The 26,275-nt window shown below is 34.6% G+C and overlaps 2 protein-coding genes across 3 annotated transcripts in view; one reads left to right on the top strand and one right to left on the bottom strand.

The window, feature by feature from the left end:
• The window catches only part of LOC135213641 (golgin subfamily A member 6-like protein 24), a 105,092-nt gene that overhangs the window by 4,065 nt on the left and 74,752 nt on the right, over positions 1-26,275 (bottom strand). Inside the window, 1 exon segment of the mRNA XM_064247684.1 lies at positions 14,034-14,152. Within this exon segment, the coding sequence (XP_064103754.1) occupies positions 14,034-14,152 (119 nt within the window).
• LOC135213629 (probable glucosamine 6-phosphate N-acetyltransferase) lies at positions 953-22,981 on the top strand. Of its 2 annotated transcripts, none has more exons than XM_064247663.1 (6): positions 953-1,293; positions 7,632-7,794; positions 8,387-8,449; positions 18,153-18,283; positions 18,797-18,858; positions 19,665-22,981. In XM_064247663.1, exons 1-6 carry the CDS (start codon positions 1,252-1,254, stop codon positions 19,810-19,812), a joined length of 609 nt encoding a protein of 202 aa, XP_064103733.1. In that variant the 5' UTR covers positions 953-1,251; the 3' UTR covers positions 19,813-22,981. The 2 variants fall into 2 exon arrangements, with proteins under 2 accessions (XP_064103733.1, XP_064103739.1); XM_064247669.1 differs by lacking the exon at positions 953-1,293 and adding an exon at positions 1,367-1,524.

Here is a 26,275-nt window from a genome sequence, read left to right as displayed (position 1 = left end):
TAAGATCATGTTTATGCTGCTATGGACAAATATAAGGTATGGAATCTTTGGGACATTCAAGTGACCTTCTTGATGTACGTAGAATACTATAGATTACAGATAAGTCTGGACTTTTGTACCACTGGACTTGTTGCCCAGTTTCAGTTCAAAATGCTGTATGATTTTCTGTATATCTTATCAGTATTGCAAAACTGAATAGAGAGAGAGAGAGAGAGAGAGAGAGAGAGAGAGAGAGAGAGAGAGAGAGAGAGAGAGAGAGAGAGAGAGAGAGAGAGAGAGAGAGAGAGAGAGAGAGAGAATGGTTCAAAGTCTTATTAGTGAGGCAGACAGGATCCTGTTTAAAGAGCTTGATATGTGGCATAAAAGAGATTACGGGAAAAAGAGCTTTAATTTTCAGTAACAGTGAATGTATTATGTATGTATGTACTTATATATATATATATATATATATATATATATATATATATATATATATATATATTATATACAATATATATATATATATATATATATATATATATATATATATATATATATATATATATATATATATATATATATATATATATATATATAAAACACGAGAATTAAATGCTTAAATGCCCCTTTTTATTATAAGTCTACAAAAATGAAAAAATTACTTACAAGTTTTAGGATAATATCAAATATCATACAAACCTGGGGTTGTGAACGTGACTGAAATGGAAAAATAAACGGTCGCTTTCTAGTATTTTCACAGAACTTCGCAGATCTGTTTAGTTATTTGCTCCCTTTTAGCTAAACGAGAGCCAGGTTAATGTATATTTATTTTTTTTATTGATAACTTCACACAAATGACTTCACAGCTAATTTGTATTTATTAGCTTACATATTAGTATTACATTTATCCAAGTCATTGATGAACTGAGCTTATAAACATAGCGAAATTCTAAGCAAAATAAACACAGTCCTGCAGTCTCTGAACAGCTGATGTCACCGTCTATGCTTTCTGCTATTTTGTGTTGTTGATGTATATGTTGGCCACGCCGCTAATTGAGAGTTTTTAGTACTACCAAAGTTCGCATTAGCCATGTATAATTAATAACATTCAATCCCGCCCCTCAGTGGTCCTAAGAACGGCGTGGAAATTCGAAAATACGGAAACAAAATCAAGTAACGGGTCTCATGGCCAACAGCTGATGAAAGTTGACAGTTCTTTCACATCTGCTACTGAGTAATATATTACGAATAACAGGACTAACTTTCGGCATTATGAGTTCCAGCGTGTCCAAGTACTACAAAGACAAATATAAGGTATGCTCTGTAAAGTATTTTAAGTATTTAGACGGCAATTTAGTGTCGTTAGGAACCATAGGATAATAAACCAATGATGGCAACTGTAAACCTTCACATTAGATAGGACCGTTCGAGTCAAGCTTCCCTGCTACGGCAGATCAGTCTTCCATTTGATCTCCTTCGATAATCATTTAGTCGGAGAGAAAAACTGATAGTGTTCACACAATGGGTGCCCCAGAACCGAACATGGTAAGCCAGTGGCTTCTGGTTATTTCTCTTCGAAGAGTGTTTGATTCGGTAACATTTTAATAATATTTCCTCGCTCAATTTTTAGAAGGACGAATTTTGAAGATTATTGCATATTTCTTTAAATATCACTCTTAAACTTGAATAGTACGATGTATTCAAGCAATTGTAAAAGTTGGGTTCTTAATCGCCTATTTGTGTTTGTTTATGCACGTGAATGCAAAAAAAAAAAAAAAAAAAAAATGGTTTCAAACCATAAACCCCTGTGCCTTGCCTTTCATGAGATTGTGGTTGTTACAATTTGGAAAGTTTAAAAGTTGATCGAATTCAACATTCATACATACCACCTCTTAACAAATTTGATTGACTTTCACATTATAAAGCACCAACAAAACACATAAGTGATGCTGACGTTCATTTTTGTCTTGTGCAATGCCAATGTGATGAATATTCACGGTTTTAGTAGAACATATAACTACAATCTGATGTACAAGTGATTTTTGTATGTTTGTTAGACTTGTGTGGAGATTTACTTCATGGTAAATGCATGTAACGTGGATGGATGGATGTGAGTATTATAAATCAAACTCGTGTGGTCATAATATATAAATTACCTCCTCGTACGAAAACTGATAATCATAATTACGTTACAGTGGTATTAGGTTTTATCCAGATATTTTCGGTAGAAACCGCTTAGTTGAACACTCTCTTTGGAACCTTAGGTGATGTCGATGCAGGTGTACGTACCACAGGTGTAAGGGAGTACTGAAGTATACAAAGGTAGATGAGAAAATAAATGACTCAGGTTTACGCCTATCGATGAAGTTTTTTTTTTATGCAAGATTTTTGAAGTCTAGACTTTCTACAAGAAATGATAAGAAATAGCATATTTTAACATGGCAATATAATCCATACAGGAGAGGTTATGGTGTTGTAATGGATAGGTGGAAGAAAGGAAGCGGTAATATAAAGGTAAAGTAAAAGGCTACAAAAAAGAAAAAAAAAGCTTCAGGTAAGGGCAGAAGTGACGCTGCAAATACCTGTTAGGTATGCCCGGTATGCCTACGGTGCATCGCGTGAGGTGCACCAGTATCACTATAATCTGACGGTATTTATTTGATCTTCAAATTTATCGTAAATGCTGAGAGAAATTGTTGCTACGTTAGTTTATATTAATCAGTCTCTCTCTCTCTCTCTCTCTCTCTCTCTCTCTCTCTCTCTCTCTCTCTCTCTCTCTCTCTCTCTCTCCGTTAAGGACATTATTTTGACTAATTTTTTTGTTAGCCACTCTCTCTCTCTCTCTCTCGTATATACAAGCAGATATAACTACAAGAAGCAGCAAAGGAGATGATAACAATGATAAAAAAAGGTTATTGGGAAAAATAATTCAATTCCAAATAATTGCGTAAGCGAAGTCAATCCCGCTCCGTTTAAAAACAATTCTTTACGCAAATTCTTTGGAGTCTTAGAAATAAACATCCCCCTGAACGTGAAAGTGGAAGGCTGACTATAACCGTTAGGACTAACTCGCTCGCAGACATAATGTTTTTCATTACGGAGAGTACTTTACTTTTATCTTTTTTTCCATCTTGTCACCTCTCTCTTCCTTGGTCGCTGATATCCTGATAAGAGCCCTCGGAAAAAGAAACTTTCACCAACGGGGAATAGATTTGAAACTACTCTTTGTTTACGTTCAGCTAAGCAGACTCGTCTGCGTAATGTATGTTTGTTTGTATGGTGATTTTACCAAGGTCTAAAAAATACCTTGATTTTAGAACCTTGGATTTTACGTTGCATGGAACTAGCGGTTATTCAGCAACGGGGCCAACGGCTTTACGTGACTTCCGAACCACGTCGAGATTGAACTTCTATCACCAGAAAGTTCGCGTAATGTATGGTGTCTTTGGTTATTGAAAATGTAAATCATAACTCGTTATTACCTAAAGAATATTTGTTATAATACCGATTTGTTTTAGAAGCCCTTTTAATGGACTGCTGAACTTTTAAAGACAAATTCAGCATTTTTAGGCTAGAATGTAGCCTCTTGCCCACATTAAAAATATCGAGGCTATACACAGATTCTATACGAGCAGCCTCCATTGCTAAAGTTACGAAATCCTAGTATAAGAAGTCACTACGATTATATCAAGTTATTATTTCACGTAGCCGTAATGCATACTTTTTTTTATACGTACTATAGTAGATTGACATCAACCGTGCATGTTATGTCTAGGCCAGTCCCTTACGACGCTCCTGATTGGCTGTTGATAAGCCAACCACAGGGCTGGAAACCCTCAGTCTCTCGAGAGTTCACATAGGCAGGATGTATTTTCCACCTCTCTTGAGGCATACTTTTGAAAGCCATATCCCTCAGGAGAGGTGGAATATACACCTTGCCTATGTGAACTCTTAAGAGAGACCGTTTCCAGCCCTGTGATTGGCTTATCAACGGCCAATCAGGAGCGTCGTAAGGGACTGGCCTAGACATCACATGCACGGTTGATGTCAATCTACTATAGCAACCTTTTTGGTTACCATGAACACCGAAGAATGTGCAAAGATGGAACTTGTTCCCTTGATAATGACATCCACCTGTTTGATTACTTGGTTTACGCTTCACATTACATCACTTATGATTAGCTGAGTCAATGATTGTAGTAGATAACTGAAACATGACTGTAAACAAACGGTGCTGAATCAGACATATTCAGACGCTGAACCCTTTGACGTCGGCCTAATATTCAGACGCTGAATCTTTGACGTCGGCCTAATATTCAGACGCTGAATCTTTGACGTCGGCCTAATATTCAGACGCTGAATCTTTGACGTCGGCCTAATATTCTGACGCTGAATCTTTGACGTCGGCCTAGGACTCGGTTTAGACTCTGTCCTGTCCTTGGATGTTGATTAGACTACAACATTGCTAAATAAATAGAAGCTTTTCTCACCAAGAGGGAGGTTCCACTAGGTATGACACTATGATTCCTAATAACTAAATTGTGATGAATTCAATAGGCCTAGGCTGTTCCCAACCTGGCCTGGAGCCGCTAAACTATACTCTGTTTTTTTTCCATCTGTCCATCCGCCTGTGGTGTTTGCGTATGGTAACATTGCGTCCCGGGCTTTAGATAGTTACATTCAACAATGATAATAATATCCTATTTCAAATATTAACGGTGTAATTAGCATACAGTAATTTATTAAAACACTTTTCAGTTGCAAATGTACACCCAGATATCTTTTTAATTACCTAAAACTTACACATAGCGTAATTATTTCAAGCCCGGGACGCAGTGTTACCATGCGAAAACACCACAGGCGGATGGACAGATGGAAAAAAACAGAGTTTATAGACTTATAAGTCACAGCTCAGGTCAACGGAAGCGAGCGGTTTTTTTTTTTTTAAGGAAAATGCCCCTTTAGTAATTTTAACTAAAATGTCCCCTTTGACTCATTTTAACTGACACTTAAAAGCTTTCACGTGTATCAATCCCGCCCAATTTACTTTTTCAGATGCATAGTACTATGTAAGAGATATTTGGACCAGCTAAAAATCTAACATTTAAACTCTTTAAGTAGAGTTGTGCGTAACAATTTCCTGTAATCATTATCTAACATAGCGATAAACGAAGTTATTTCTTCTTTTTTTTCCTTAAACATAACTGCCGCTCTGATATAAGTAACATGTTACATTGCGTAACCCGTCTGAGGCGTGACGTAAGCTAGCCATCTTTTTGTTTTAATTCACACCTACGTGGAATCTATAGATATAAAATTTAGACCAATGAGGTGTCGCTTGGACCTATGAGGTCACTCAAAGCTGAAAGGGGAAATCGTTTGGAGAGGAAGGAAAGCAAGATGGAAGAAAAAGAATATGAACAGAGATACAATAAAACGAATGAAAGGGGTTGCAGCTAGTGGCCGAAGGACGCCGGAAAGAGCCTCGAGTAACGCTTACAGTGAACCGCGTTAGGTGCACTGGTAGCATACGCACATATTTGCTAAGCACTGACGTATTTGATATAAAATAAAGGGGAAATATAATTCAAATCAAAATACCGACTGGATTTTGCGCACTTGTAAAACTCGTCCATCTCAAGGCCGATGTTTTGTGTTGTGTGTGTGTTGGGGTTTGGGGGGGGTTGAGGAGACAAGTGACTTGGCTACCGTCGGGTTTCTGGTTAGTTTCGCGTTCGTTCATATCCGCGTTCGGTCGCCTGACCTTTCATAAAGGTCTTGTCATTACCCTTTTTGACGAAAGACAGCGCTGAAGAAGAATGAGGAACTGAGAGAGTTACAAGGATTAGGCTGTCTCAAAGACTTGTTGGTCCATCCTAAGAGGAGACATCGTGTGCTCACTTGTCTTTAGGAGCAGGTTTTACTGTGCATTATCAGTGTCCTAATGATTCTGTCTAGCTTTCTTATAAACTCTTCCACACTGTTGCTGTTTACTACTTAAGGTGGCACTTTATTCCACGTGTCACATATCTTGAGAGAGAGGACTTACATAGGAGTGATAGTGGGAGAAAAAATGTAGTAAAGTGGAGAGAACGAGAGGGAATTAGTATAGATTAGAAGGCTTATCAGTTCAGTTTGTTGTCCGGGGTACCATATTAGCGAGTTAATTGAGAGAGAGAGATAGGTCCTTCGGACTAGATTGTGTAAGTTTCACCAGTGGAGATTTTTGTTCTAAATAATATTCCTTACACTCTCTTCTGAGAGAGCGAGAAAGAGAGAGAGAGAGTATTCACCACACAATGATAAAAATAATTTTGGCATCAGCAATTTTATAAGGATTTGCTCTTCGTAACCAGGAAGGATTAATTCGACAATAATTATACTCTGTTTTTTTTTCCATTTGTCCACCCGCCTGAGGTGTTTGCGTATGGTAACACTGCGTCCTGGGCTTTAAATAGTTACGCTATGTGTAAGTTTTAGGTAAATAAATGGGTATCTGAGTGTACATTTGCAACTGAAAAGTGTTTTAATAATTTACTGTATGCGAATTACACCGTTAATATTCGAAATACGATATTATTATAATTGTTGAATGTGAGCTGAATGTAACTATCTAAAGCCCGGGACGCAGTGTTACCATACGCAAACACCACAGGCGGGTGGACAGATGGAAAAAAAAACGAGTATAGTTAAATCTTGCGGCCTATCATTAAACATTTGTATTTCATACTGGTCTAATATCATTGTAGCATTCGCGTCTTAATATTTTAGACTACTCAATTTCATGCCCGCCCTTCTTGGCACCAGTGCTTAAAAAAAAACTGCCCCAATCCTGTAATCAATATATTATAGTTTTATCATTTTCCTGTAATCTATTATAGTTTATCATTTTGCTTGTATTGGCAAAATTTCATACCCACCCTTCTCGGCACCAGTGCTAAAAAAAAAAAGCTGTCCTAAACCTGTAATCTATAATAGTTTATAATTTTCCTTGTATTAGGTTTCATATCTCTTATGAGATTAACTCTTGTTTACGAAAGAAATTCATGGTCTTTCATGTGATGATAAAATGAACTAATCTTTGCATTACCGATGCACCAATCTTGTGATAGCAGTTTGTCATATGCCATGCCCAATCATTGTTTACAAGACATAAACTTTTTATTTTCCGTGGAATGACAAAATCATTTAATAACTGTTTCAAACTGAATAAAAGTTTTTTCAAATCAATCTTGAATTGTTGTAATGATGTTATAATCACATGATTGCATTCCACGTTGTTTTTAACTTTCTAAATCGACCACCAATCTTGTTTTTTAATTGAGCGAGGTGCTTCGTGCTTTTTAACTTATCGTTATTATTGCTACGTTTGCCTCTCACACTTCCTATCTTAATTATTGCCCGTTCCAGCTCTTATTATACAATTATTATTCATGCCTTTCCCCACTTCAATTTTCCTCTCATAGTCTCTATTATACAATTATTAATCACTTCTTTCCTCTCTTCAATTATTTCCGCTCATAGTTTTAGAATTGTATTCCTTCAATACATTTTATGAAAGAGTATCAGTTTCCTCTTTATTTTATTCAATCATTTAGATCGTTTCCTCTTTGTCTCGGCTTATTCATCATTTCCATTTTATGTTCCCTCAGCCAAGCGTCGGCCCCGAGGAGTTCGAGGAGCCCCTCTACGACCCAGACCTCCTGAAAAAGCTGGACTGGTCGAAGGCAACGCACATGAAGAATGGCGTGACGTCATCAGCGCCCGGGGAGGGCCTTCTCGTCAGACCCCTCTGCAAGGGAGATTACAATAAAGGTGAGAATTGCCGCCATGTTTTTGTGCTGTAGTTAGATTGTTAATCTTGTTAATGATGTTTATGTCTTCGATATTATTATTATTGGAGAAACAAATCCACAGTTATGTAAATGTACGTATATTTAAATTTAAAACTCCTTGGAGTTTTAAATTTAAATATATGTACATTTACATAACTGTGGATTTGTTTCTCCATTTGAAGACTCGAGTTACTATGAGGATTTTATTATTATTATTATTATTATTATTATTATTATTATTATTATTATTATTATTATTATTATTATTAACTGTACCTCTACAAACTCGGAGGAAAAGTAATGTATTTAAAGGAGTTATTACTATATAATTATTTACTAACTGTACCTCAAAAAACCAGGAGGACAATTATTGTACTTATAGAAGTGGTTATTTATTTTTGTAGTTAAACTCTGACGCTACCTTACAGAAACTAGAATACTATCATTATTAAATGCTAATACAGTTACCATTATTTGCCTAAAGCCATCCTGAAAAAAAATGAAAATTATTCTAGAAAACCTCGTTTAATTGATTTCTTTAGAAAATAAATAGGAAATTTATTTGGCTTCAGGTTTTCTTCAGTTACTCAGCCAGCTGACCAAAGTGGGAGACATATCCAGGGAAACCTTTGAAGGTAAGTTGGATCGAAGTATAAAACTGTACCATTATTTATATATATATATATATATATATATATATATATATATATATATATATATGTGTGTGTGTGTGTGTGTGTGTGTGTGTATAACAGTAATTATAGAATTTAATGCACTATCTATTTGGTTTGTATGGTGTATAGTGTTTTAATGTCGCATGGAACCAGTGGTTATTCAGCAACGGGACCAACGGCTTTACGTGACTTCCGAACCACGTCGAGAGTGAACTTCTATCACCAGAAATACACATCTCTAACTCCTCAATGGAATGCCAAAGAATCGAACTCGTGGCCACCGAGGTGTCAGGCCAAGACCATACCGACCATGCCACTGAGGCGCTCACTTTCTAATTGGTGAATAAGAAAACTCCAGGAAATTATCTTCAACATCACTGTGAATAAACAAAAAACAAATTTTTTTTATCTTAAACATCTCTGTGAAAAAAAACAAAATAAATAGATAAAAAAAAATGTGACCTATGTCTGGCCTAGGCTAGACATAGAGTTTAATCAGTTGTTCGCCAGACCGGAATTTGCAACAAACCTACCTATATAGGTGGTCTGGTGTAAGCGGGAATGCGTCACAATGACGCCGAAAACCAACAGAGTGAAGTGGTTCGCTAAAAGGTGCGAGAATTTAAAGATAAGGAAGTAAATACGAGGATTCTGTCAAGGTAATGTTCATTAGATAAGCCACTCCTGTTTTTATGATAAGATATCGTGCATAGTAAGGTGAGAGTGGCTGTGTAGTTTTTTGTATAAACTGTAAATTATTGATCTTCAAAATGCTCTGACTTCATGGCTCTTGAGTTCTGAAAATTGGAATTTTTACGCGCGCGCACACACACACACACACACACACACACACACACACACATATATATATATATATCATATATATAATAATATATATATATATATACATACATATATATATATATATATATATATATATATCTATATATCTATATATATATTATATATTAGTATATATATATGATATATATATAATATATATATATATTATAATCATATGAATTATGTCATGGAATAACAATATAATTCAAAATATAAGACTATGTGGACACGAGAAAAGTGAAACAGGATTGCACCACCTTTCACCTTTACTCAAAGGAATTTTCAAGTTTGAAAATGCCTTCAAGTGAAAGCAAAGTATCTTGTTTTACACTTCTCTCGTGGGATATACTACCGTGTTTTTGTATGTGTGTGTGTGTGTGTGTGATTGCGATTTTATCACCAGCACCGAGATGCGGTAGTAGTTGATTCGGAAACGGTGATCGGTAATAAGGTCACAGGAAAATAAAGTCATAATTTTGGCTGGGAAAAAAAGTCACGGGAAAATAAAGTCATAATTTTTGCTAGAAAAAAAAAAACAATTTTGGCTAGAAAAAAAGTCACAGGAAAAGAAAGTCATAATTCTGGCTAGGAAAAAAGTCACAGGAAAATAAAGTAATTTTGACCGGGAAAAAGTCACAGCAAATACAGTCATAATTTTGGCTGGAAAAAAAGTTTTGGGAAACTAAAGTCATAATTTTGGCTGGGAAAAAAGTAACAGGAAAATAAAGTCATAGTTTAAGCTGGGAAAAAAAGCCGCAGGAAAATGATGTCATAATTTTTATTAGGAAGTAAGTCATGGGAAAATTAAGTCATAATTTTGGCTAGGAAAAAAGCCACAGGAAAATAGTGATAATTTTGACTAGGAAAAAGTCACAGGAAAATGAGGTCATAATTTTGGCTGGGAAAAAAGTCATGGGAAACAAGTCATAATTTTGGCTAGCCAAAAAAGTCACAGGAAAATAGTCATAATTCAGGCTAGGAAAAAGCCACAGGAAAATGAGGTCATAATTTTGGCTAGAAAAAAAGTCACGGGAAAATAAAGTCATAATTTTGGTTGGGAAAAAATTCACAGGAAAAAAGTCACAATGGAAAAATTCACAATATTTCTTGGGGGTCATTATTAGTTTTATATTTACAGTCTTTTGTTTATATTTATATGGCAACCCCCAACGACCTTGTACTGGACACGCCCCTGGGGTGGATAAACACCTTGTTAAAAATTTTACCATTGGGGTGGTGGGTGTCACTATCTAAGAAAGATTATTGAGACTTTTTTCCAGAGGCTTTTTGTTACTTTTTTTCGAGACATATTTCCCTGTGTCCTTCGGTATTTCGTAAATCATTCAATTACTCCAGTTTGAGCCCGATTTTGGATCCAGGGATCCCGGGACAAATTGAAAATAATCACGGGATTTCCCGGGATATACAATGATTTTTGTTATTAATATACTGTCATTGTTAACCATTCAAATTATATCTGTTTTACATAATAGAATATAGATAACATGGAGAATATAAAAATCAGTATTCATTTTTACTTGCATCTAATGGTAAGAATATCATCATCAATGAATACAACTTTCAACAAAGTTACATCGGCAAGATGACTTTTGGCGTAAGTCAGACATTTTGTTCGTAGAATCTTCCAGACGTTTGCAGTCGGGTTTAGAACCTTGGCTATCTATGTAACCACCTGAATGCGCCAAGAACGGTAGTTATGACTTGTGAAACAGCTAATGATTATCATGGACGGGAATGAAACTTTGAGCGTGACAAGTCTATAGTCTACTGCACCTTTCATAACTTGTTAGATTTAAGAAGCAAACGTTGTGAACTTATGATGTTGGTCTCCTCGGTCTAAAAAACAATTCTTGTTTGCCGTGTTCGGTACTTATTCCATATATATATATATATATATATATATATATATAGATATACAGAGAGAGAGAGAGAGAGAGAGAGAGAGAGAGCGAGAGAGAGAGAGAGAGAGAGAGAGAGAGAGAGAGAGAGAGAGGCCCGGGAATTTAGTGTGGAGGGAAGACGAGTTCTTGAACCGGGCTGCGGACAGACAAATGGATTTTAACGCTGGAACGTGAAAAACTGGTTTTCGTTGTCTCTTGCACAACCAGTGTCCCGTGGCCAATATAATCAACATACCTTTAGTCACGTCGTATCTAACAATTTTCATACTACCTTCCTCCAGTTCTCTTCAAATACTTTCCATTGTAAAGACAAATTGTAAGGGCAGTCTAGTGTCCTTTCGTAGCCCAGACCTGAAGAAAAGAGGTAAGAAGAGGGAGAGGGGTAGGAGGGCGTGGTTCAGCCATCGGGTATAGGCTATACAGAAGGAAGTCTTACGAACTATCTGTTGTGACGTAAAGAGATTCACACTTGCCCACAGCTGGTAGGCTACCTACTCTTGGGTGACGTAACATTTCACAAGTGTGGCCAAACAGTTGTTTACCTTCCCATAACCAATTGACAAACTCAAGGTTGATGTTAAGGTACATACAAGAGGGAAATATTGCCATGGGACACATTTATGCGCTGTTCGTTAAAGCTAGTATATCAATTATTACTGAATGAATATAAACATTACACGAAAGACAACAGCGCAATATTATAAAAAGTGTAGAAATTTTCGTGCATTTTTTGCACAGATGAGAAAATATAACTATCGTTTCTTCTTTCCCTCAGTGTTGCTTCCCATGATAATGTAATTGTCAGTCATCTCTCTCTCTCTCTCTCTCTCTCTCTCTCTCTCTCTCTCTCTCTCTCTCTCTCTCTCTCTCTCTCTCTGAACAGTTTTGTCTAAAGAGTTAAAAACCGTTTACATTAATTCCTTGCCGGTAAAAGTTTATCACACTGCCAAATATTTACGATGAGTTTGACAGTCATATGCATTAAGGCTTTGTAAATGGGCTAGTTTATAGGATCTATGTTCACACCAAATTCCCTTTCACCAATCTTGAAAATCAAAAGTTACTCTTAGCCTAATCAGTCACTTAGCCTTGAGTAGGTCTAAAATCTCATTTAGGCCTATCTTGTGAAAGTAGTCTAGTAGCGACCTATCCACGCATTTTTTATGGTCTTCCTAAAAAGGAATTAAAAAAACACCTTCTGTGAATATTATAAAAATATTAAACAACAATGTGAATTATTTGAATTTACGAACAGTTCGAAAATTTGTCTTCGTCTCTTAATCGCGAATATTATTTAGTCATACTTAAAATAATCAAACGCATTGTCACTTCACTCACGTGTGAGTATTATTCAGGAAATAATACTTGATAAACTTGTGACTTTCTCACAGTTGTTGTAGTTCAGCGCTAGTCGTTTGACAGAGTATACAACAATGCTGTGCTATATTAACATAATATTATGCACTAGCCTAGAACGGGTTATCACGTTAGCGTAGCCAAGGCCGTGTTGTCTCATCCAGACCAGATTGCACCAGGAAGACCAAACATGATGCTATAGTGTGGTTCTGTGTCTTCCTTCATTGTCTGTTCGCTACAAGGTTTCTCTCTCTCTCTCTCTCTCTCTCTCTCTCTCTCTCTCTCTCTCTCTCTCTCTCTCTCTCTCTCTCTCTCTCTCGTGAGGCTACTAAGCCTGTTCCTTAATTGAAAGATTGCTCAAGGATCTTATTTTATTAAAATCATCTATTGTCTGTTTGCTACAAGTTGGTTTCTTCTTTTTTTTGTGGGGGGGAGGCTCGTTAGGCTACTAGGCCTAATCCTTGATTGAAAGATTGCTCAGGGATCTTATTTTAAAATAACCTATATAAATCACGTTTTCACTTTTCGATCATCCATGTAACGTTCATATAAATATGTATATTTGTAAATTTGTAATTTTTAAATCTTCACCGTTCCTCTCTCAAGCGTTTAAAGAAACAGGGTCTAAAATTATATGCCCACACCAGATTCCTGACCGTGTACCGTTTGTCGTAACTAGAACCACTTTCTCTTCGTGACGCAATATTCTTTCCCTTGGGGTTAGTCTATGACTCCTACGCTGTGATTTCATCCCCCGTTCCCTGCTACTGAAAACTTTAAAACATGAGTCTGTTTTGACTGAATGACACGAGTATTTTCGACCATTTTCTGTAAATTATTTAATATTGGTTTTATTTCGGGAGTTTTTTTAGCACCTAATGGCATCGTGCAACTAGTTTTTGCTCCAAATTTCCAATATTATTTTTTACATTGATACAGCTGAAAGTAAATAACACAAGTTCGCTGTATCACAGGAAAACAAATATGCATAAGTTCAGCACTGACACAAATATAGAAACAATTGTTGGCTACTGATACAAATGAATAAATAATAAAATTGCCGCGATGCTAAGAGCTGCAAACGTGTTTGAGTGACGCTGCGTCGCTACCTTAATCGGGCAGAAAGCTGAATCACTTACAATATCGACCAACAAATGAGGGACTTTAATTGCTACTAGATTTTTTCTTTTTGGTATACTATACCTGTCGTCAGTTCCTACAGGCCTTCGGAAAACAGTAGCAGTCACTATTTTAGAATAACCAGTTTTCTTCCTGAACTACATAGACTTACTTTTAAAAGACTCACGGCTATCAACGCCGAACAGTTTTCGTTATTTTCAGTTACGCCTCTTTGTTACCGTTTATCTGAAAATATTTGCTTCAAGTGATCCTTGCTCAGCATTTAACAAAATATAAATACTTACTTGGGTCCTGATATGCTTTGCCGGTTGTGCAATGAATAAGTGCTGCCAAAACATAGTTGATATAGACTGTTTCTCACTTTGCCAGTTTGTAGTCTAGACCGCAGTAATGTACCTCCTCCCTAAAATAAATAAATAAATAAATACATTCATTAATATAGAGAAATAGTTTTTCATTTATTGATACATCAGTAATTAAAAACTGTAGGTCAGCTTTTTTGCTAATCCTTAACGTTATTGTAATATTAAAATATATACTAAAACAACAGCCAACCATTTTTTTTTTTCTTTTAGAGAAAGTAGCCGTAAGTGAAGCCTATAAGGCAGGTTATCATACGTTCATTTGTTTATATATGTATATATATATTATATATATATGTACATATATATATATATATCTATATATATATATATTATACATATATATATTTAATATAATATATATATACTATAATTATATATATATATATATAAAACACTATTTTACTTTCGAGTAAATCAACTGAAATCCGTCTACGCCTGGTCGATATTTTGTTAACATTTTCCACCAGCAATATGTTCAGAAAATTGCAAACAACTGTAGCTGTTGTTGTTGATATATTGTTGCTGAGCAACCCCTGCACACGAGGAAATAAAATTAAATGTAAGATAGATACTTTTTTTAAATCGAGTTTTATATCAACTGAAACTTCAAAAAGTCTGTATCACCTGTAATGGACGATATTGCATTTTATCGTAACGATTTTGTGTAGCGCTCTCTCTCTCTCTCTCTCTCTCTCTCTCTCTCTCTCTCTCTCTCTCTCTCTCTCTCTCTCTCTCTCTCTCTCTCAGCAAATCATAGTTGAAAAAATATCGTTGCAAAAATACCTTTATTTATGTAGTACGCCTAAAGTTTGTAAATATCAGAGGGTATCAATGTATGTAGTATATGGAGCATGTAATGAAATTAATGTACATAACAGTCAGAATACTATACAATTTATCCGTATCCTACAGAAAGCCATTTATTCTGCCTAAGAGATCTGAGTAAACTCAAGTCTACGAAATAATTTACGTAAGGTTCCATTCCATGTAGGTTTGTGGTGAACGTAATGAGTTTTACTTTTTTTATTTCTCTTATTCTGCCAGACGATTTTGAGTAAACTTGCTACCATGATACGAATCATATTTAAAAAAAAACAGCAACATTATTCTGCCGTATGAAACAATCAGCGTAAATTTCACTGAAGAGCTCAGCGTATAAGCTTCCAGTTCCAAGTTGTGGCACCGGTCAGTGTGGATGTGAAGCTCCCGTTATATCCCACACTAGACCGATAGGGCGAGGCGCAAGTTCTTTGAATCCTGGGCTAGTCACAAGGTCGTCTGGGTCAGTTTCGTGTTCGCCCCTGGGGGATTTCTCTCTCTCTCTCTCTCTCTCTCTCTCTCTCTCTCTTTCCTTCTTTCTTTCATCTTCAGAGGTTACGTGTATGAACATTTGCCACACATAGGAGGGATCTTATTAGTGATGCAGCTGTATTAGTGACATTTCTATGAACAGGAACTCCCAGTATTTATAACCTGATATTATGTAACTATGTGATTGGGCATTAACATGCAAGTGCACATGAATAACATACACATACATCCATGTGATTATTTTTCACATTATGTATATGTTCCGAGCAAGTTGCAATTTTGCAGGCAATTTCCATTTGTCCATGAAATAAGGTTTGTACTGAAACCACGAAATTCTGCCTACCAGTATGTATGGCCAATACATATTCTATTATAAGTCCTCTCATGGGCGCTGCCATTTTGGAGGAGGGTTGGCAAGAATACACTTTATTTACAGAAATCACAATAGTGAAGAACTATAACCAATACATTACAGTTTATAACCCATAAAAACTACATGTTAACTAAAGTCAGTAACAATGAATTTCCAGTTTTTTTATAAAGTCAGTAACAATGAATTTCCAGTTTTTTTATAACAATGAATGAAGTGACTGTATAGGTATACACAGGAAAAAGCTGTTCATCAATTGAAGCAGCGTTAATAATATTTACTGAAGATAAAATTATGTTTTAAAGTACGTATTATAATACTTTTGATAGTCTGAGTCATGACCCAACACATACCTTTGCTTTCAACAACCTAATTAATGACCCTACCTCTTCCCTTGATGGTCTGGTTAATGACCCCATCCTAAGCCCCCTCCTCTTGATACTCTAATTGTAATAAATACATTATTTAATATTACAGTATCTGTAAATAAAAACCCATGACCTGAGGTCATGGCATTAGGAGGGTCCTACGTGACCAATGCAGATCTAGATTACGCTATGCGCTGTCTGCAGTAGCCTGGTTTAGCTCTGTACATTGTCAGCATTTTATATTAATGATAACTTTGCACAACAACTTCCATGGGAAGCGGTTGACCTGTTAACCTACGCCGGAAACTTGTAACTTCCGAGCCGGCGGACTACGTATGTTTTTATATGAATCGCTGAGATAGCTAATGTTCCGCTATCGACGTGATGCTTTAGAATGGCAGTTCCGTGCCAGCATTCAAACATATCGGTCTCCCGACCGATCTGCATCTCTTAGTATGGAGTTACAGAATAAAGTTGTTATATCTGTTCAACTTATCTGTTTGAATCCTCTCCTTTAGTTAAGAAGAACCACTCTACTAAGATATCACAAGGAGATGGAAGGAACCAGAAATACTTACGAATGACAGTCGTAAGGAGAAGCAAAAAAAAGTCTTTCGCAAAAGCGAAGAGACTTAGATAATGACCCCATCTGTAACTTTCTTTCCACTGTCTGATTAATGACCCACCCTTGCCTCTTCTCTTGGTATTCTAATTAATGATCCCAATCTCTCTCATCTCTCAATGGTGTGATTTACACAACCCAATCTTTGCCACTATATTGAGAATCTAATTTATGAACCTTTCCTCAGTTGTCTGGTAATGAACCTACTCTTACTTCTTCTCTCAATCCTTCATCTCTTCACCATTGGTAGGTGTCTGTTTCTCTTCTGTTGGTACTAATTCAGCCAATACCTACTCTGTTGAGCTCAAGGAGGGAGATCTCCCTCTCTGGTAGCCTTGTCATATCTTTCCATGCTTAAGCTGTGGAAATCAGTTATCTATCTTTCACTACTTAGTATGGAGAAAGTTACTTTCTGTGCAAGTGCTGGAACTCATTTGTTTTTCTTCCAGTGCTTTTCATAACTTTCATAACCACCCAGCCTTTAGGAGTAGATCTGTTGATTTCTTTCAAGTTAGATCCTCCTCATTTACCCCTCCTCTTATTTAGTCTCTGTCTAAGACAGTACATTAGGTTACCCACCCTCCTGCCATTAGCATTTGAAAGAGATATGTATACATAACATCAATTAATGGCCTTAAAATATAAGCCTTATCTATGATGTGATAAGGTAAATAAGATAATCTCTGAGAGCTCCTGATACCTAGGAAAATCTCCACCACACCTTGTTTTGTTATCATGTTGCCGTGAATGAACTTCACGCTAAAGTCTGATTAGATTTACCTGATGCTAAATAATGAATCACAGTATATTTTCATAATACTATGAGGATACTCATCTCTTAATAGATTTTGAATTTATTATAGCTTTTTATAAATTATTACAATATAATAATAGAAAGTTCAAGAATTTTGAGCACTTCATTGTAATTTACTATTAACTTTAAGTTGTGAAATTTTGCATTTAATTTTCCATAGTTAAACATCTTTTATACACCACTGTACCAGCAGATTTAAATCATGCATTTTGCTAATTCCTTTGGAAGTACGTATACCGTTATTGTCACTCAATATTTCCAACTATTTGAATTTTGTGTATACTACAAGAATTTGTATCTGCAGGTATACCATAATAATACAGATATGGTTATGTAATAATTTACCTAGCTGAAATACTGTACCATCCTTGCATGTAGTTGCTATACGGCAATACAATCTGCCACAAAAGTACGCCATAACAAAATGTAGCTGCCATAATACTGTACTATTTAATTCACTAAAATGGCAAACTGTTGTAATAAGCGATGTTCTGCAATATAATCCACTAATGAATGACAAGGACAAATATTATCATGAGTTTTTCCCTTTCAGAGAGATTTGAGCAGATGAAAGCATGTAAAGGTCACTACTACGTAACTGTCATTGAAGACATTGATAAGGGTGAGATTGTGGGCTCAGCAACCCTGGCTTGTGAACTTAAATTCATACGGGGCTGTACAAAGGTAAGAAAAAAATTATATGAAGTGATCAAGGTCTGTAGCTAGTAATATCTTGCTCCATTGTACATGAACCAGACACTTCTGGATATGTTTACACTTGAAATAGTGTATGCTAATAAAGATTACTGTATACGTACTAAAAATCATTATGCAGTTAATTTGGCCATGAATCTTATCTTTCCTTTAGATACTCATTGTCACACATTAAGAACAGACTAATGACTTAAGTTGGTCAACAAGTAAATAAGCTTATGGTTCTTATTCTGCAATCCCATACGAAGATTAGTCTTGGAGCAAATGTTTTGGCATGGATTATACAGTATGTGTCTTATATTACTGTACTGTAAAGTACTTTCTTTGTTATTTTCTCTCTCTAAGTTTACATTTTTATATTCTATCTCTACAAGTGTAAATTTTTATACAGATGTTCAAGTGTTGTCTGTTAGACACATAGTAATGTGCTGTACTGCGATAAGGATGTTTTTCCAAAGCATTAAAAAAAATCTTGATTTTCAGCGTGCGCGTTTGGAGGATGTTGTTGTAAATAATGAGTACAGAGGAAAGCAGCTTGGGAAACTGTAAGTTCTATAATGCAATGTTCCATTTTGATACAAGATATTTATTGTCTGCTTTTCTTTCTTGAGCATTTACTTAAAGAAGTATTAATCACTTTAAGTTTGTGTTTGCTCTAGTATTCATGTTAGTGCCTTGCTCAACTCTTGTTACAAAGGGTGCTTATAGTTTGGTTTACAAAACAGCTTGCAATAGTGTATAAAGTGTAGTTGACATTTTTTTACAGTACAGTATTGTATTATATACAGTTTCTTAACACCCGCCATGCATTATATTACACACCGGTAGTTTGCATCTGTTCCTGATCTTGGACCATAAAAGTAAATCAAATAAATGTGTCAATATTGAAATAATAAAATAAGTCTTGCAGCCCATCCTACTAACTTGGGTATACAGTTTCACGAATCACAGAAAACTGCACTTTCCAAAAGAATGTTGATTGTACATACACATATATGCTTTATTCTCTTTTATTCAAAAGAGTTCTTCTCGTTCCCTTTAATAACGTATGAAGTTGTTTGACCAGACCTCTTTTTCTTTATGATATCAATGCAGCATTCAGTAGGTAATGATACTAGTGTTCCAAAACTGACCACAATCACTGTACTCCAACAAATTGAATAAGAACATATTTAGTGAAAATTCTTTCTGTACTGTCTTGTATGACAGAGATATAAGCCCATAATTTTGCTTAGAAATCTGTTGATTCAAGTTTCATTTACTCTTGGTCTTTCAGCAACATGATTGTTATAGTATATACAGTAATGCAATTTATTCCTGTGAAATGATTACTACTTTTATATTCTTTCAGCATTGTTTCTACAATTACCTTACTGGCTAAGGAAGTTGGCTGCTACAAAATAGGCCTTGATTGTAAGGATGAAATGAAGTCCTTCTACTCATCAATAGGTTACTGCAGTGAGAAAGGAAACGACAATACAATGATCATTCGCTTCTGACTAGATCAAAAGTCACACCTCTGAAGAATATTCCATGCAATGATAAATCAGTACTACTGCACTGAAACTACATTACTCAAAATGTAAAGTTCTGCCAGGCTCAAACCTTGAATTTGAGAACAACAAATAAATTTGCTGTACAGGATCAAAGTACATTTCCTTGGAAAAAGAAAATGGAAACTAATCTTCCTGCATGACAATACTGTAACTGAAGCTACATTGTAATTGTATAGTTCTTATTAATTAGGTTGTGTACCATTTTTTAATTTGTATATACTGAAAACTTATGTTTTTTTTATTTTGTTGTGTACAGAATATTTTTATATTTGTTTTTAAACAAGTAAATTTTGACATCATATGTCTCTTCATTTAGGTTTTATTAATACGTACATGTGGTACGTGAATCTTTATAAACACAGTGAACAAGAAACTTTATGACCTTCATGTACTAATTCTTTCTAGAATATATTCTAAGACATTTTTAGGCATAAGATTTCATACATAAAGTATTGTATCTTCCTGATTCTCTTGTGATGGCTGCTAAGTTATTGCTAACTAGTCATTTTTATAATCTCTCATCTGAGTTGTGTTGAATCAAGTGCAATAATGTTGGGCAATAATATTACTGGGCAACTTTATCATGGAATTATATATCTAGAACAGAAATAGAATATGTGTACTGATATATACATACGTTTAAAGTGTAATGCTACTGTGATAGGCTGTAAGTTATAAAAATGACTTTCCCTCGAAGACATGCTCATGGATATTGAAACAAAGCAAGACAGTATGGTTTTAATTGCTTTCATGATGTCAAATTCTATTCATGACTGCAAACCACCTTCAAGGTTGTGAATATTTTGTCTGTGATCAAAATATTCAGGGTTAATCTGCCATTACAGTAAAACACTTGTCATATGAAATACATCTTAAAATACTTCTCTTGGATAATTTAATATATTTACTCTTGTGCATGAACACTGGTTGTTGTTGTTAGTGATAAAATTAACACTTTAGATGTGGCACAAATTCTAGGCATAAGATCGATTTCTGCATACAGTATTAGTGTAGTAGTTTTGGTGACATTTCTCATCATAGTTTTCAAAAATTATCTCTATGATTTAACAAGATTTAATTTTGAATAATGCTATGTTTGAGAACAGCAATTCAAGTAAAGTATACTGAGAGCTTTCTAGAATGTATACAGTCATGTACTGTACAGTATATGACTACATAATTATGCCCATAGCATGACTTTTAACTTTTAAGTATCATCTGAAAATTTCAACGGCTGCTATACAATATGAGACGTGGCTGCTTTTTATCTGCGTGAACATTGAGATTCCTTTACGAGATTATCATGCTGACAATAATCTTGTGATGCACAAAAATTATCTGCAAGTACTTAAAGAAAAATAATTCATTGCTTGAAATGATCAAGTAGAAATCTCTACAATAGTTAGAGAAATTTACTGCTGTTTAATAGCACAGAGGAGCATAGCATGTGTTGTGTGTTGTCATCCCAGTACTACAAATCATTTAAAGTAATAAATACTAGCTGCTTTACCACAACAGTAGATTTGTGAAATCATGAGCCAATAGATGTCATACTGAAAATATTATGTTCGCATATATACTGTACCAAAAGATACAAGGGCAAAGAACAAAGCTTTGTTTCATCACAGAAGATAAATACATAATATGATTAAAACTCAGTACTGAACTTTAATGAATATAACAAAGGTATCAGTTTAGAGACATTCCATCTCCCTTAATGTGCAGATACTAATACTCTTCAGTATTATTTACACTGACAAAATGGTGCCTTCAAATTGTTTGCAAATTGTACTCAAATCCTACAAAAGGTGATTTTAATGTATTTTTTCTATCATTGATAAGTTGGCAGTGATCACATAGTAGTAACCAGTGTAGTTACACTCAAAGTACTCTGGAAGATAAAACAAGAAAAGATGTTGAAGAAATTTACCACTGAACACAAGATCAGATCTAGCAAAGTGTACTCTTGCGCAATACTGCAGCACCATCAAGATGTGCAAGGTAGTACCAGGCTAAGAAACTAGCAGTAAAAACTTGTAAGGCTCCCTGAATATCAGTATTATTACAACATATAAAGCATTAGCTTTTAGCAACAAACTAAAGGTAATGAATTTTTTGTAACAAACTTTTTTCTTGAATTTGATGACTTTATGAATCTGAAAACTTAGATGATTCAAAACATCAATAAACCTAACTACTGAATGGTGTATTTCTCTAATGTATGATACCCAACCAGATATTTATAGCTGCTTTTGATTTGTGACTTAATTTGCACACTAGTGTCAATGAAATTTAATCTTTTTTTTAATGCTACAGGGGAATTTGAAAAGTAAACAAATCTTTCCTTGATACAAAAGTAACATTCATAGAAAGATCCCCTAATCACCATTGCTGCATCTTTTTGCAGATGGAATGGATGGAAGTTTTGCTCCCTGAACTCAGAAAGGTATTTGTCCTGCTAACAGAGGACAACAAAATCTATCTTGGTGAAGTGATAATCTTGGTCATGAAACATAACTAACTGAATAAGACTAAATTTCCAAAAGAATCTTAACACTGCCTCTTTAAATTAGATTACATTTAAAACGTGCTCTCTAAAATTTTAATATTCTGACCTAAGAGTCTGTGATTCATTAAAAGTTAAAGATTTAACTTTATTTTCTAATTATATATTATTATGAAATTTTCAAAGCTTGTATTATATCTTAACATTAAAATTTAGCAGAATTCTACTGTGTCAAGTATGACTCGCATCTACATGTAAAAATAATTTCTTATTTTAGGAACCACAGTACTATTCTTATGTATAAGTTTGCATTATATATCAGATATCTTTGGGTATTTTTTCTTATTTCTAAACTCACAATTTATAATCTACTCCCTTGATATCGTATCCTTGGTTAAAAATTGTTTAAATTATCTTTGAGTTATCTTGGCTCATACTGTAAACTTTTAAATTCACACTCAGACCACTTTTGACAATTTATTCACTATCCTGTGATCATTCCTTGTAGACTAAAATTCAGAGTAATAGAGTGTACATTACTATTTGATACATGACTATTTGATAAATCAGTAAACCAACCAGTTTTAATAAAATTTATTTTCCCTACCCTTCTTTTGTTTGCCTATTCCAACCTATGGTTTTTGTACAAAAAATTATTAATGGGACATAAAGCTAAATTTCTAGGAAAAAATTTAGCCTAGCTTTAACAATACTCTGAACTTGTGTCAACACCTGAACTTGTCCCTTCTCTTCCTCCAGCACCCCTCAACTGATCATTTTACAATTCCAAAACCCCTCAACTTGTCCATCTCCTCTTCTTAAAGAGTTCAAGTAATGACCCAAGAATAGTCAGCTGGAAAGGAACTTGAAATCAAGGCCTAAACTGGTGAAAGTTGTTGCCTGAAGAAATCTCCAACAGACATGAAAGAACAAGTATTTAGTTGTAAGTCTCAGCAAGTGTTGACAGCAAACTAGAAGAAGAAACGTTTGCTTTCCCTAAGAGAGATCTTTAACCCTTACCTATTCCTATAAGATGCCTCATTAGAATTTTTCTCACAAGGGAATGGTTTATTTGGCACATATGCAATAGTATCCTTATGTCTACAACTTTATATCCATACAGGAAGACCAGATGAAAGATAATTACAGTACTGTATAATGATACTTAACCCAAACAAAGACAAATTTCCCACGTCTAACAAGTTGGCTCAAGGGATACATAGAAGGAAAAAATCTTTTCCTAATAAAGTCCTACCCTTATTAGTGAGTGGATTCACTTGTTAATTCCCTGCCAATGCAATAACAATGCTAGAAAAAATGAGACAAAAAAAAAATTTGGAAATTGAGAGCTTCATTAAACCCAGCAAATCTTGAATTCTCAGTTTATACATAACATACTAACACTGGTGGTAATAATAACTATAAAAATGCCCATGTCCCCCATACACAAAAAACTAAAACATATTTTACAAAGAGAATACAGTAGAATGATGAAAGAAGTCTAACTAGCACAAAAATATAAAACCCGAAAGATTCAAAGTACCCTCAATAAGTTAAAACCTCTTTTCCATACTACTATACAGCTAAGCTAATACAAGCACTGCTCATATGCACAAGTGACTCATGTGGAGTGTAAACCACAAAGGTATGTTGCCATCTAAAGTGTTTCCAATTGCTAGATTCAGCTATTTGCTTTTCTGCATATCAAAAGGATAACAGACCTTATGGGATTAAGGAACAACATATCACTTGATCAATTACCTAATGATATCTCAAGATGCCAATGCTTAGCAAATTTCTGGTGAACAAAGAAAACATTGGACAAAGAACCCCAAAACTTTTAAGCCTATTGTACTAAGTGAAATATTGAATAAAATTGTTAACATTTTGAAAATATAACATAACTATAAAAAAAGGCCTTTTCAAAAAAAAAGAAAAAAAAGGGAAAGTAGATATGTAGTAAATATAACATAACTATCAAAAAAGGCCTTTTCAAAAAAAAAAAAAAAAAGGGGAAAGTACATATGTAGTATGTTTCTTTGGAAGAATTAGTACCTACTCCATCAAATGTCCTGATCACCTAATGATATCTCAAGATGCCAATGCTTAGCAAATTTCTGATGAACAAAGAAAACATTGGACAAAGAACCCCAAAATTTTTAAGCCTATTGCGCTAAGTGAAATATTGAACAAAATTGTTAACATTTTGAAAACATAACATACGTAACTATAAAAAACGGTCTTTTCACAAGCAAAAAAAAGAAAAAAAAGGAAAAGTAGATATGTAGTATGTTTCTTTGGAAGAATTAGTACCTACTCCATCAAATGTCCTGATCACCTAATGAGATGATAATAGTTATTATAATCATAATTTAATCAGATCACAGCTCTATTTCTCAACTCTCAAAGCATAGGCTCAAAGAATTCATTTTTGTATTCAGTGATAACTGAGAAATACAAAACCAATACTTCATGGGGAGAAGTAAAAGAGAATGAAGGAGTGAAAGGCAGAGGGCCATTTGTCTGCCCTTTACAACTCCTCACATGCCTCAGCTGATAGTAAGTTTTGCAGTTTTGTAATTTATATTCTGCAATACTTTTTCTTTATTTTCTTGGCCAGAGAGCAATGCTTTTACCTGGCTCCTGTCCATTCACACATTTTCTTTTCTTTGAAAGAACACTCTGACATGGAAGTGATGTTGTAAAGAATTGCATGACAGCAGACAATGTGCCAAGCAAGTTGTCCTTTATGCAAACCCTCTACAGGAGACTGTTGTACACAATCACTAAGCATAACATACATTTAGTAGAACTGGTTAGTTATATTTCTAAACTGCTATTGTGAAGACAAACAACACAAACAACTTACCTACTAGTAGTCAGGTAATGATATCTATTATGGTATTATCATGATACAGAATGCAAAATACTGTAACAAAGATCCCTATAAAGAATTATGAGAAACCAAAATACGTACTACTGCAGTAAGTAACCCTTAACGACCAATTTTAAAAGGATTTACTTTAATGAAACAAAAAAAGTTGTAATAAATATAATAAAATAGATTTACAAGAATATCAGCAATCCTTTTAGCTTAATAAACTCTTAGTAAAGAAAATAAAAAAATCATGGTTTTGAATAAATACTTAAAATATTCTTTTGATCAAAAAGACTCCAATTCTGACATACACTGTAATTGGTCCTCCTCAAGTTCAGTTATTTTCTGGTCAACTGCTCCCAGTCGATTTGTTAACTCTGAAATCTACAAGGATAGTACTTCAATTAAGAGAGAGTAAATTAACCTTATGTAAACAGTGCACTCACATTTCTTGAAATTAAATCACTAGACCACTAATCATAGTGCATTTGATGGAATACTGCAGAAAAATAGGAAATAGACATACTGTACAAGTTGTTTACACAGTACTGCACACAAAACAGCTTTCCTCCTAATCTAAACAAAAAGTACACCCTTTGAGCATAGGCTTCTATACATATATGTAGAAGATGGTTAGATAATGCTTAACTGGAAACATATTGGCTTAGACTGACAGTAAATAGTTACATGATCATACAAACAAAATAAATAAGACTTTTATAAAATTTACCTATATCTATCAGCTTTGAAAAGAAAAGTAATTAGAAACCACTGCATTATCTGAGAGTTTCTGTGGAATCAAATCGTAAACTTATCAATAATGCCTCAGAGACATACCGATGGTGTGAATAAAAATGAGAAAAGCAAAGCTCAATTGCACTTCAACAGTACATATATTTAGCCGATTCAATTTCATATAGTTTTTTTAATCTTTCACAGAGGAGCATATATTTTAAATGCACTCAAGGTAACATTAACTGACATCAATAATTTATTTATCAATATCACATTGTAATGTAAGT

Source organism: Macrobrachium nipponense, chromosome 19, assembly GCF_015104395.2.
Source record: "Macrobrachium nipponense isolate FS-2020 chromosome 19, ASM1510439v2, whole genome shotgun sequence".
In the NCBI taxonomy this organism is placed as follows: domain Eukaryota; kingdom Metazoa; phylum Arthropoda; class Malacostraca; order Decapoda; family Palaemonidae; genus Macrobrachium; species Macrobrachium nipponense.
Note: the sequence above shows the minus strand (reverse complement) of the source record. Positions and strands in the feature narration are given on the sequence as shown.

Excerpts from the sequence above, each read along its gene's own strand:
- LOC135213629 (XM_064247663.1), top strand. The coding sequence starts at position 1,252 with ATGAGTTCCAGCGTGTCCAAGTACTACAAAGACAAATATAAG. Across the intron at positions 7,795-8,386 it reads CAAGGGAGATTACAATAAAG|GTTTTCTTCAGTTACTCAGC; the intron begins GTGAGAATTGCC and ends ATTTGGCTTCAG. Across the intron at positions 18,859-19,664 it reads GGAAAGCAGCTTGGGAAACT|CATTGTTTCTACAATTACCT; the intron begins GTAAGTTCTATA and ends ATATTCTTTCAG.